The sequence below is a fragment of the Emys orbicularis genome, chromosome 2 (genome assembly GCF_028017835.1).
Source record: "Emys orbicularis isolate rEmyOrb1 chromosome 2, rEmyOrb1.hap1, whole genome shotgun sequence".
In the NCBI taxonomy this organism is placed as follows: Eukaryota; Metazoa; Chordata; order Testudines; family Emydidae; genus Emys; species Emys orbicularis.
In genome coordinates, this window is record NC_088684.1 from 234,821,692 (window position 1) to 234,835,615 (window position 13,924).

The 13,924-nt window shown below is 41.5% G+C and overlaps 1 protein-coding gene across 1 annotated transcript; it reads right to left on the reverse strand.

Moving 5' to 3' along the window:
- Positions 1 to 876: 876 nt before the first annotated feature.
- NPY (neuropeptide Y) lies at positions 877 to 13,442 on the reverse strand. Its single transcript, XM_065399781.1, has 3 exons — positions 13,255 to 13,442; positions 5,130 to 5,210; positions 877 to 901 (listed from the first exon to the last, which is right to left on the reverse strand). Exons 1-3 carry the CDS (start codon positions 13,440 to 13,442, stop codon positions 877 to 879), a joined length of 294 nt encoding a protein of 97 aa, XP_065255853.1.
- Between the last annotated feature and the right edge of the window lie 482 nt (positions 13,443 to 13,924).

Genomic DNA, 13,924 nt, shown 5'->3' on the forward strand with positions numbered 1-13,924 from the left:
ATTTGGAGAACAAACACCAAAGAAAATACCATTGTACCTGATCTAGGTACTCTCTGCTCATGGAAAGGGTGACTAGGACAGAAATTAAGAAAAAAATTTGTGTTGGATTCAGTTATTCAAAACTTTGTGTCACAAAGGAAATATCAAACATTCACTAGGTAGCTTTTCATGGAATCAACTATTAACTCTCAAACACTTCCAAATTCATATTGCAATATTACCTAGGAATTATATTGTTTCCTGTCACTTTGTATATTGCCAAAATGAAGAGATTCCATTTTTTAAATTTGAACTCTTAATCAGTCTTGACAGTTTAGCAGAATTAAACCTCTTCGTATTTTGAAAATGCTATTAATTTTAATATATGGGTTAATGTAAATAATAAACAATTGTTCTGTATAACGAGTATGAAAAAACACTTTCCAGATCATTTTATTTTCCTAAATTATGTAGGATATATTGGATGTTATGAAACATAAATAAATTTGTATAAATCAAAACAGAAAAATTGAATTAAAGGCCCAGGTAAGTGTTGTAATTATTTCACCTTTCACAATTATTATTTTAATATTTGTGAAATGATCACTGTACATGCTACTTTAGACTGCAGGGAGGTTATAATTCAGTTTTAATAGTTTAAAACAAATCTTTACTATGCCAATAATAGTGTTGTTGTCTTTCATTTAGTATGTTACATTGTGGAATGCACAAATAAATTATTTAAATAAATGTATATACAAGTATGATGAAGGAAAAATGCTACAGAATTTAGTACGATGGTTGCATGCACTGAGGAGTGATAAACTGTGATTGGTCTTATAGCAATAAGTATGGATTGAAAACTAGGAAAAGTTTGACGATGTGCTGAAATTTCCATCACCACATAGAAGGGTCTTCAAACCTGTAACACACATTAAACATGTTATGAAATTTTCTCTGAAAGATTAGTGATAGAACCAAATAGATTTTAAGATAATCGATGATCTTTTAACAGGCAAAAGTAATAAAAGTTCTCACTTTAATACCACTAGTAGAGTATGGGATACATTTCCAATGTGAGTATGAAGACTGAATTGCTCCACTTCCATGAAAATGAATAGAAGTCAGGTGGCTAAATACCCACACATTGTTATGTAATGGGCCCCTAAACGTTGCTGCATCAGTGCTGTGTTTTTACAGTACTAAGAAACGTTTTTTCTGCAATGGATGCTAGTAGCTAACACTTAGTGCATTTTTGCTAAAAAATTATGGCACGTAGAGATATAAACATGCCTATTAGCACATTTGTATCTCTGACTAAGCAGTACAACAAAACAACACATTTTTCAAAGAGAGGACTTATTGAATTTAGCAAAATCCTATAATGCTGTTCTCCCAGAATTTAGTTTTTTCTAGAACTCAATCTGAAGGTAGCAGCAGTGATTGTTAAAATCTTACAGTGCATTATTGCTTAATATTTTAAATAAATGATGTTTAAAATATTTGCTAAAGCAAATGCCGTGGGCCCAAAGTATTTCTGTATCCTGGTATTGTACTACATGTGTACAGAAAGCGAGACAAAAAGAGGGAGAACATAACTGAGACAAAAGACAATACACATACAGTATAAGGATTTCCTAATGACTACATGGGATCCACAAGATCAAAACCATGCACCGTTGCCATAAGAGAGTCATTTGTATTAAACTCAATGTTTCCCTTAGTTTCCCAGCACATTTATTTTTGATCTATTTTCTCTAAGAATCTAGTAAAGATGTTCCACTAAGGGAGAAACTTTCTTTAGATGTCCAAACGTACAGTGTTAATTCAAGACATTTATGGAGTTTCTCTTTATTAGCTGGTAAGAATGCACATCAGAGGAGACTCAGCCAATCTGAATACTATTCAGGTTTTTCTTCATACTTCATTAATTTTGGGTACAATGTCTAAGTTCACAGAAATGACAGAGCCAAGAAATGTGACCTTCTGGTGATGATACAGCAATGGGAAACTAGATCTATTCTCTAGCTGCCTGTTTTGAACTAAGTTTTGAACTAATTTTAAACTGCTTTTATTTGTTATTAATCTTGGACTAAAATCTCTTCCTTATAATTTCTTCCATTTCACACGCACACTCGTTTATTTATTTACTTTTGTTCATAAGCTTTAAGTTATTAATGATTATTATCAGGGCCAGCTCCAGGTTTTTTGCCACCCCAAGCAAAAAAAAAAAAAAAAAAGCCGGAGGGAATGCCGCCCCTTGAAAAGTGCCACCCCCAAAGGGCTGGAATGCCGCCCCTTGAAAAGGACCGCCCCAAGCACATGCTTGGAACGCTGGTGCCTAGAGCCGGACCTGATTATTATTATAAATAAAGCATTGTAGCATTTTTGGAGGGGGGGAAGAATTATGTATAAAGAATTACATGGAGGAATTACACAAATTTAAACACTACATGTGTGCTGCCCCAAACTGATGACACTGACAGCATTCCTTGAAGAATTAGCGTTCTGCCTTGTCTTTATAAAGCATAGAGAACCTCCATAACGTATTTCACTACAGTTTACATTAATGTTTACATCAAATCAGCAAGATAAATTTTATCATGGCAGGTGCACTTAACATCATAACCATAATGCTGTATTTTAACTTTGTAGTAGAATTTCCTATACTTGAGCCCAATCTTGTAAGTCCACTGCACGGACAACTTCCATAGGCATCAGTGAGAATTCTGGACACAAAGGGTTTGCAGGATTAGGCCCTTCAGTCCCAATGCTGCAATGATTTACATGTGTGTTTAGTTTTAGGCACGAGAGTACTCCCATTGGGCTCATGCATATTGACTTATGAAGCACAACAACTGGCTTGGGCATTATGACATAGCTACTGTGAAAATAGTTTACTTCTGCAGTAGACATATTATCACCAACCTTTTAAACATAACAGTCAAGGCTTAAACTCTGCTTACCCACTCTTAACTACAATTAAGATTAAAAATACTATTTTACATCTCCATTAAAAAAATAGACTCAATCCAGATGAGGCGGCAAGTAGAATTTTGCAAGACTGTGTTAATCTTAGTCATTATTATAGTATTTTAATCAGATATGCCATTACCTTAAATGGATATATACTTACAGGCTGAAATTCACCCATGTGCAAAGGGCTAACACCAGACCTATGCATCTTTAAGGTTCTGCTTTTTCCGCACAACATCAAGTTTAAGTGGAATTTCAGTGATGCATAGATTTTATACTGGCCTTCTGCATTGATAGTCATACCTTAGCAATTAAAATTATACTGAGATAGTCAATAACACCTTTAATAAAATCAGCCACCCTGGACAATGTTGTTTTATATGGTGTTGTAGTAAAATCAGACATCCAGATCATGGGCTTTCAGATGTAGATATTCTTGTGTGTGCCAACCAAAATTTACCAACTTGTGACCTTTTCACTTTGTAAAATATTAGGCACAAAATTCATGCAAAATGTAATATTTTAAAGAAAGCATTGTACATAATCTGTGTTTAGATTAATATAGTCACAGATTTCCCCACCTACAGCTATTTTAAAAGAACCCAGGATTTCAGAAAGAAAAATAAAACTAAGGAAATTAACAGTTAATGGAGAAACATGCCTCATGTTTCAGTATGTAGGTGGATCACTGTGACGTTCTGTACCTCGTGGGAACACCCTACACCCCCATGTTCATCCTTATAATATGATTGTGTGGTATCTAATGCAAAGTTTGTCATGTCGGGTGTCTTTGGAAGGCTCATGATGTACTGAGCATTGTTGTTATGGTAATATTATAGTAATCATTGTTATAGTAATGTTATAGGTTGTAATTTCATGTATATAGTTATGAGGCTGAAAATGTGTCCTCAGGGCTTAAAGCAAGCCCAGGCAAAAACTCCCCAAGAGCAGAGGGGCAGTTCACACCTCATCAGGGCAGGTATGGGACAAACCCAGCCCAGCCTCACAGGAACAAAGGACACTGGCCTAGGCAACAACAAAGGATCTGTTGGACTCTCGAGTGAGTCACCCCTCTCTTCCTTTGGTCAGTTTGGGACTGCGATGAGGTAATGCTCACCTGACTCTGAAGGGGGGGGGGCCAAAGCCAAGAGGGAAGAAAGAACATGATAAAAGGGAGACACGTTTGCCATGCTCTTCCTCTCTCTTCCACCTCCATCTACAGACATCACCATCAAGCGTCTGAAGCGCTGATCAGAGGGGAAAGCCTGGCTGAAGGGCAACCAGCCAGCCTGTGGTGAGAAGCATCTAAGTTTGTAAGGGCATTGAAAGTGTTAAGAACAGCTTAGAATGCATTTTGCTTTTATTTCATTTGACCAAATCCGACTTGTTATGCTTTGACTTATAATCACTTAAAATCTATCTTTCATAGTTAATAAATTTGTTTGTTTATTCTAACTGAAGCAGTGCATTTGGTTTGAAGTGTGTCAGAGACTCCCCTTGGGATAACAAGCCTGGTACATATCAATTTCTTTGTTCAATTGACGAACTCATATAAGCTTGCAGTGTCCAGCGGGCATAACTGGACACTGCAAGATGGAGGTTCCTAGGGTGGCGTCTGGGACCGGAGATATTGGCTAGTGTATTTCGGTTGCAAGTAGCTGGGAGCAGTTTACATGCCAGAGGCTGTGCGTGAACCGCACAGGAGTGGGGGTTCTCACAGCAGAGCAGGGTAAGGCTGGCTCCCAGAGTCAAGGATTGGAGTGACCTAGCAGATCACTGGTCTGGATAACACCAGAGGGGAACGTCACAATCATCATCAGGAGTCAGGGTGGTATTCTGTGCAGCATTTCACAATAAGGGATGTGCATTATGGGGATTCTTCCCTTCCTTTAAACATCAGGTATCAGCTACTGACAAAAGTAAGATACAGTACTTGACTTGGGCCAATAGTCTGATCTGGTATCATAGCCCCTATGTTCCTAGGATATTTGTGTTGTTCTAATAATGGATAAATAATTGTATTTGTTTATATATATACATATATATAAACTGACATCCAAATACAGTGTTCTAATTTCTGATGCTTATGTATTTTCTGCCTATGAAAATCATTTACTAAAATAGCTACATTTAAAATAGAAATAAAAGCTATCACAAAGCACTTTTGTACTTACCTAGATCTAGGAATATTCTCTGTGCTTTCTCTCAACAAAAGATCCGAGATCAGTGTCTCTGGGCTTGATCTCTTTCCATATCTATTAAATGAAAAAAAAAAAAGTACTTATTTTTTCATACCTCCAACTTTAAAATTGAGACTAACTTTGGAATGTTCATACAAACCTTTATTGTAAAATTTTGTAGGGCAGAAGTAAAGGCAACTCTCCAGCAGGTGTTTAGTTGAACCCAGTTTGCTCATATGAGAATGTGTCACTCTAGTGTCACATTGGTTACAGATATGTTAATAATTAGAACATATCAAGACCCCTCATATAGAAATATTTTACATAATCACCTGTTATAATGTACATGATAGAAACCGGACATTTCTAACATTTCTTTGTTTGGTGGGTATTAGCAGATATCCTACATTCACACTTTTTGTGCGGGAGGATGTACAAGTGAGGGAGGGAGAGAGAAGTTGAAATATGACAGCAGATCTGAGGTTTATGATCCTTTTCTACAAATGCAATTAAGGTTTTTTTGTTCAATTCCAGCACAGTTTTGGATAGTGCTGCATCTTCCATCAGAAATTCATTGAGTGAGAAATCCACAAAAACTACCTGCACTATATAGTGAATACAAAAAAAGACTCATACTGCATCAAGTTACCATACATATAGACCAAGATTTTCAAAACTGACTAGTAACATGAGATGAGATGCCTCAAAGGGGCCAGATTTTCAAAATGTGTGGAGTATAGACCTGTGGAAAATCAAGCACCTTAAAGTTGTCTCAAGTGGGGGACTCAAAACTTGAGCTACCCAAACTCTCTAGTCACTTTTAAAAATCTTGCCATTGTAGATATTGTATTGCAAATCAGAGCTTTTTTAGTAAGCTGGTATGACAATTGTTGTCAGGTGTGATCTTTGTTCTTAGTAAACCTGACAACTGTGTTTCTATTCCTGCATTTAAAAAAAAAAATCCTGAAAACAGTAGAATCCATTAGGGGCATTTACTTGAAAAAACTATCCCAATTCCCATTTCTTGTAAAGGAATGTGCCCTTTTTCTCCTTTTTGAAAACAGTATCAGTAATGAGCAGTCAGCTTGACAGGTAATCCATTACTGCTTGGGATCACTAGGTTACAATAGTAATGGTAACCACAAGAGAGCACTTCCTTCACTGTAAAGAAATAAAGATCATGGTTTATTACTTGTATGGATATATAGTAGAACCTCAGAGTTCGGGAATGGAGGTTGTTCATAACTCTGAAATGTTCGTAACTCTGAACAAAACATGGTTGTTCTTTCAAAAGTTTACAACTGAACATTGACTTAATACAGCTTTGCAGAAGAAAAATGCTGCTTTCCCTTTAATTTTTAGGAAGTTTATGTTTAACAGCACTGTACTGTATTTGCTGCTTTTGGGGGGGAGAGGAGGTCTCTGCTGCTGCTTTATTGTGTACTTCCGGTTCCAAATGAGTTGTGTGGTTGACTGGTCAATTCGTAACTCTGTGTTTGTAACACTGAGGTTCTACTGTATGGGTAAAATGACAGTAAAATTACATTGGAAAATAATTACTAAATGCGTGGGGTGAAATCCTGGCCCCATTGAAGTCAATGGTCCTCAAGATGTCCCTCCAGTGGGTTCAGCTAGATTGCAGAAGAGCAAACTTCCAACAAAAAATTCTTAGCTTTTCTTGCTATAATTTGTGTGGTGATTTTCATATGTTTACCATGATATATGACTGTGGAAACAAGGCTGACTTGTTATCATTATATCTTAATGACTGGATTTTTTTCCATGGTCTTGGTCAATTTAGTATGTTGTCCACGCTTTAGAGAGACATAGTATCAGTTTCAAGTTTTGGAAGCAAATTTCTGTTATATAAACTGATTGAAAATGAATATCTGAAAAGAACCAGCCGCACACAGTGAAATGCTATTATAGTAATTCAATCAAGCGTGATGCTGAATCAAATGTCTTATGCTCCATCACCACAAAGGAACTTGTTTCTAATTACCTACTCCAATTAATATGGATGTGACCGGGGTGTCCCCTAAGGAGAAATCTAATTTCCCTGATTAAAATATTTGTTTTTAAGAAATTGATTAATCAAATTAAAAACTGGATCCAGTAGCCCATACCTCGGCAAAATTCCCAGTGACTTCAATGAGAATTTTGTCTGAATAAGGACTGAGTAGCGTCCCTTGCAAGAGAGGAAACATGGCTCAGATACATGAAGAGGATTCTTATTTTGAGATACTCGACACACTCTGTCCCTGAAGCTCCCTGGCTCCCGATTGAGGACAACACCTTGTGCTGCACTGTGTTGCCATACAGGGTGTGTCTGTGTCCGTGTCCTGACTAGGGTTATGCCATCATGGAATGGAGTGCTGACTGAAGGATCAGCCCAGGTGGCAAAGGACTAAAAAGGAAAGCAAATTCTTCTAATGTTAAATGTTCGAGGCTTGGGTGGGCCCCTTAGTTTTGCAGTCTCTATCACTTAGGATAGCCCTTATGTTCACAATAGAACAATGACAAGAGAACTGAACAGAAAGCCAGGGCTGAACACAAAAGAGAATTAGTTGCCATTGGAGGAAATCCTTCTTAAAGTCTTTACACCAAAGTAGATGGTACTTTCTCCATATCTATCTTGCACAATTCAGAGACTTTCCAATGACAGTATCCCAACCTATTGTTTGCTGCATGGAAGATGTTTGAACAGCCACTTCCATCAAATAGTATTAACATTTTAAAGATCAAGGACCAACTTTGCAAAAGTGGCCAGTAGTGTTTGGTGCCCAATCTGAAGCCTGGTCTACTCCTAAAACTTAGGTCAACCTAGCTACCTAGCACAGAGCTATGAAAAAAATCATGCCCTGTGCAACATAGTTAGGTCAACCTAACCCCCACTGTAGATGCAGCTAGGTCAATGGAAACATTCTTCCATCAACCTAACTACCGCCTCTCGAGAGGGTGAATTCACTACAGTAACAGAAAAATCCCTTCCATCGCTGTAGTGTCCACAGTAATGTTACAGTGGTGTAGCCGCAGTGCTGCAGCTGTGCTGCTGCAGTGCTTGTAGTGCAGACATACCCTTAGACATCAAGGCCTGTTTTCCAGAGGTGCAGATAATCCACAACTCCAGTTGAAGTCAAGGGGAGCACTCAGCACTTGTGACAATCAGGCCGTTGTTGTCTCACATTGCGCACCCAAAGCGCCACTTTTGAAAATTTGGGCCTGGGAATTCAAATCCTATAAGGTGTTCAGCACCTCTAGTAGGGGTTGAGGGTGCTCACCAGCAAATTGTAGGAGGTGCTCAGAACCTTGCAAAGTCCTCAATATCAAAAGAATCTGCATGTAACAAAGGCTCTTTTTCACATTACAGATCTGATATAGATGTGAAATGGGAAAAATCTAGTGTTTTCTGAAACCCAAGTCATCAGAGCTGGTTCAGACACATCCGGGGCCACCTGCAGAGCCCCTGGATTAGAGCCTCTTCCTATAGGAATTCCACCTTCTTGTGGGCTTATAATTAAAACGATATGTTGTATGTTTCTTTATAACAGAATGGCAATGCATGCAAAGGACAAGCTGGGGGAGGCAAGTGGTGACAGTGACAAGCCGTGGGGGAAGTGAAGAAGAGAGGGAAGGTTCAGGGATCAGAAGCTGCAGGCAACAAAGTGGCAGAGCAGTGCCAGTTGCGGGAAGGAAGCCATTGTACAGGGGTAGCAGATGGTTCGAGGAAGGACAGGGTTCTGAATCAAGCAGCAGGACAGGGATGAGGCCCAGAGGAAGTTCCCAAGGGCACCACTGGGGCGAGAGGGTACAGCTGAGAAGGGCCCTGTCTGGGAATGGGGAATAGCCTCCTGGGAGGTGGGGTAGAGGAAGTACAGTAAAACATGCCTTCGTGACCACCTCTGACAAGAGACCACCTGTCATGAGTGACTACTTGCAGAGGCCACGGAACGTTTTCCCCCTATAATTTAACTGTGAAGAGTGACCACCTCTCATCTGCGACCAGCCACCACATTTTCTTACTCCCATCCATAAAAACAAACTTGTAAGAGGAAACTGATCTTCCTTACTTCTACGCTGCTGCTGGCAGCGGCACTGCCTTCAGAGCTGGGTGCCTCGCCAACAGCCACCACTCTCCCGTGTGCAAACCTTTGAAGAGAAGCCACTTCTTACAAGCAATCACTTTTGCTAGCTCCCATAAATGGTCACTCTTGGTGGCAGGTTTTACTCTAGTTGTGGGTAACAGTAGCCCATGGGAAAGGGACAGTAAGCGATCTTGGTTAAAGCAGCAGCAGTTGCCAGGAGGGATGGGGCAGAAAAATGCCATCAGTAGCTACAGAAGCATCAGGCGACAAAGCAGGCAGTGGAAACCTAAAAAGAAAGGGCACTTACCTCTGCCTCTTTCCCCTCAAACATACCCTTTCCCATATGTTTCACCAACTGTGCGGTGAGCTGGAAGCTCATGGCTGGGCCTAGGGGGCTCCATATCCCCAGGGAAGGTGAGAGGCTCAGGACTTGTCTACGCTTGAAATGCTACAGCAGCATCACTGCAGCAGTACTGCTGTAGCACTTCAGTGTAGGCACGATCTATGCTGACAGAAGGGGTTCTCCCATTGGTGCAGGTAATCCACCTCCCTGAGAGGTGGTAGCTTGGTTGACAGAAGAATTTTTCCATCGACCTAGTGCTGTCTATACCAGGGGTTAGGTCGGCTTAACTGCACAGCCCATGGGTGTGGACTGAGCGACGTAGCTGGGTTATCCTAACTTTTTAGTACAGACCAGGCCCTGGGATCTTGCTCACCATCAGTGAGACGTGATGAGCATGCCAAAATTCTCTCTTCCTCCCGTCTGGAGCCTCTCTGGCTATGTCTACACTTCAAACTAAGCCCAGACTCTAACTCAGGTTTGAGCCCATCCCCTCTTCCATCCACACACAAATCAGTCTGATTCAAGAACCCAGGTCCTCCTAGCACTCTGCTAAGGGGGTGGGTCAAAGCCTGCTGTCACTTGAGTCCAAGCCCTGTCATTTGCAGTGTGGACGCAAATACGAACACATTAGCATGGCTGTGAGAGCTGGGTCCAGAAATTGTAAACCCAGGTTTACAATGCAGAGTGGATGTTCAAGCATGGGCTTGAAAACGCTGAGTACACCAGCCCAGGTCCCACAGACAGAGGCTTAGTTTGCAGCTTAGCTATGCCCTCTCATCACAGGTCTCCCTGCAATCACAGGTTCCATCAGGGGTGCTGGAACAATTTGTATAGTGGGGGTGCTGAAAGCCATTTAACCAAACTGTAAACCCTGTCTTTAATGGAACCCACTTCAAGCCAGGGGGTGCAGCAGCATGCCCAGCACCCCTAGTTCCAGCACCTATGGGTTCCATAACCCGTCAGAACCAGTCCTGAAAACCATCATCCAGTACTAAATAAAATGAAATAAAGTTCCCACTGGGGAACTTTGACTTTAGTTATGCTGTTCATCACAAGAAAGGGAAAACTGTAAAAGTATAAGGGGTGGAGAGAAAGAAATTTATTGACACTTCTGCTAGAACATATTGAATATTACTCAAGATCCTAGATCAGAGCTGAAAGACGTTTATGCCACAAAATTTTCTATCATTGCTGAAATAGGAAATGTGCAAGAGTTAAATTAAAACCAATTGCAAGCCTGTTGCCGTGAGTTGTTTCAGTGCAGTTAATGCACTGAACAAGAGAAATGGTGCATCATGTTTTTTAATTAAGTCCTATTTGGGCCTCCATTCCTCAGATTACAGTGTGGTCCATTCTGGAAAGTGACATTGTGAAACTGGCATTGTAGGGTTCTACATTTATTGTCTCTCAACTCTCTAATTGACTCTCCAACTCAAATTTACTCCATTTAAAAGTAAAATGATTGTTCCCCCTACTTGCTACCTGGAATATAAAAATCAAACTTGATTCTTTTTTGCTTCATGCCTTATAATCAATAAAGCCTTTGGTTAATCGTTCTATTTATAATGTGCACACTAGAATGGAATCTAGCTCATTCTCCCCCACTATACTGACTTTGCAGAACTAAGAGGGATAAGGGGGGAGTAAAATCTTATTTTTGTCACTAAAGGAAGCAGATATGAACATGATATATACGCAAGCAGTGGATCTGTTAAGTAAGGTGATGTCATTTTTACACAGTCACTTTTCAGACTAGATCCACACTTGAAATACTGTCTAATGCAGTGGTTCTCAACCAGGGGTACCATGTACCTCTGGGGGTACGCAGAGGTCTTCCAGGGGGTACATTAACTCATCTACATATTTGCCTAGTTTTACAACAGGCTACATAAAAACCCTAGCAAAGTCGATACAAACTAAAATTTCATTTAGACTATGGCTTGTTTATACTGCTCTATATACTATACGCTGAAATGTAAGTACAATATTTATATTCCAGTTGATCTATTTTATAATTATATGGTAAAAATGAGAAAGTAAGCAATTTCAGTAATAGTGTGCTGCGACACGTTCGTATTTTTATGTTTGATTTTGTAAGCAAGTAGTTTTTAAACAAGGTAAAACTTGGGGGTACTCAAGACAAATCAGAGTCCTGAAAAGGGTACAGTAGTCTGGAAAGGTTGAGAGCCACTGGTCTAATGAATAAATCAGCTGATATAAGAAATTGTATTTGGGAAATGGGATATGAGAGAAGAGGTGGGAAACCAATGTAGTGATTCAAGTGTGTGAAGAAAGGGGAAGATGATATGGGCAGTGCCTTGGGGAGAAGAAGAGAAAATGTTGGCATCTGCATTTTATGTGAACTAGAGGGAGGAAAGCAAAAACACAGCAAAAAGGAGGTTCCAATAGCCTAGATGGGAAATTATCAGAGCATCAGCTTTTGTGGGTGACGCATGGTTCAAAGGAAGCTTTCTCTTCTATTAGCCAGCTGAACTAAATTGGACTGATGCCCCCAAATAAAGGGATTTGACATTGTAATTTTACCTTTCATTTCAATCTGAGGTTTCACCACACACATCTGCAGAAACATGAGCAAGTCAGGGCCATTCCTATCAATGCGCTCTTTAATTATTTGTTAAGTGACTGGTGTACTAAGCAGCTGTCAAAACAAAAGATTTCTGAATTACTACAATTCTTCAGCAACAATAAGAACTGTCACTCGCTCCAGATAAACACCATATGAGACACAGTAGCAGCAATGGAAGTGTGAAATTGTTCTGCTTTTTTTCCTGGTCTGTCTCACACTCTCATGTTCCAAGTTTATGTTTCATTTCCCTCTTTGCTTCTGCCGGTACTCTCTCCATAAAATAAACTTCCTATTACTTTTATGTTCCTAGCCAGGAAAGCTTTTTGTGTTAAAAAACAACAAGGAGTCTGGTGGCACCTTAAAGACTAACAGATTTATTTGGGCATAAGCTTTCGTGGGTAAAAACCTCACTTCTTCGGATGCATTTTTGTGTTAAAACTGACAAGACTGGATGAGACTAGCCTCTAGAGCCCATATTGGTACCATTCCACCAATCCTTTATTACATGTTATTCATGTTGGAGGTCACATTTACCTCCACCTTACACAAAACCCATGTGCTGTATCCAGACAGGAACCGCCCCATCATGAAGCAGTGGCTGTGGTTGCTACAGAAATGGAATCCACCCTTATCACACTTTTTTCTCCATTACTGTTTTTCTTGGGCGCCTCATTTTGTGAATTCACAAGTGCTCAGAGCTCTGATTGGGGCATTTTAGCTTCCCCGCAGTTGTGCCCCCTTCACCTCTTCGCCTCTCATATTGCTGTTTCCATACCCCACACTGGACCATGCTCAGCCTCTGGTGCCTGATCTCAGCCTTGACCAGACTGTCCTTCACGTCTGCCCACCTGGCTGGTGTAGAAGGACCCATGAGCTAGAGATCCTAGTGGAGTTAGACCCCACTCCGGGCAGTGCTCACTAGTGGCTGCTGTGCAGAGGGAAAGAGCCCCTCATACAGAGCGGAGCCTGGGCAAGATCAGAACTTATTTCCCCAGGTTGTTGTCTGAGAAACGGGGTGAGGATGAGCCTGCTGAATACACAGGCTCTCCCCACACACAGGACAGCCGGTCTGTGCTCCCCCGCGCTGGGGTGCCCAGTACCTACCTCTGCCTCGTGATGAGGTTGATGTAGTGCCTCAGTGCCGAGTAGTATCTGGCCATGTCCTCCGCAGGCGCGTCCTCGCCGGGGTTGTCAGGTTTGGATGGATACGCCTCCGCCAGCGTCCCCAGGCAGATCAGCAAGGACAGGGCGAAAGTCAGCACGGACAGCCACAACCGCATGGTCCCCTGCATCTGCACGACACCCGGGCGGCGGAGGCGGGAGAAAGGCGCGTGAACGGCCGGGCGTCAGCCCAGAGAGCAGCAGCCCCTTCCCGGGACAAAGCGCCCCGCGGCGGGACTTTGTCAGTTCCACCCGGACACGACTTGCAGAGTCTGCCCCCCCCCCCCCCCCCCCCCAGCCGCCTTTCTGGCGGGCATCGGCCACACGGGAGGCTCGCGCTGGATAAAAGTCGCCGCGCGCGCTGAGCTCGTGCAAGGAAGTTGCACTTGTTGTCACCAAGGGGGGGGGGGGGGGTTATAGCAGCAGCCCCAGGGCGGGTAGAGCTGCGTGAGACAGGACACGCTGCGGGAACACAGCGGATTGTCTAGGAGGATGCTAGGCAGAGACCCGGAGCCTCCAATGAAAGGTGACCCACGCACCGGAAAACTTGATCTCCTTTTTAAAAAAGCATGTGGGGGGCTGGTGGTTTCTTACCCCTCCGCTCCACGGGCTG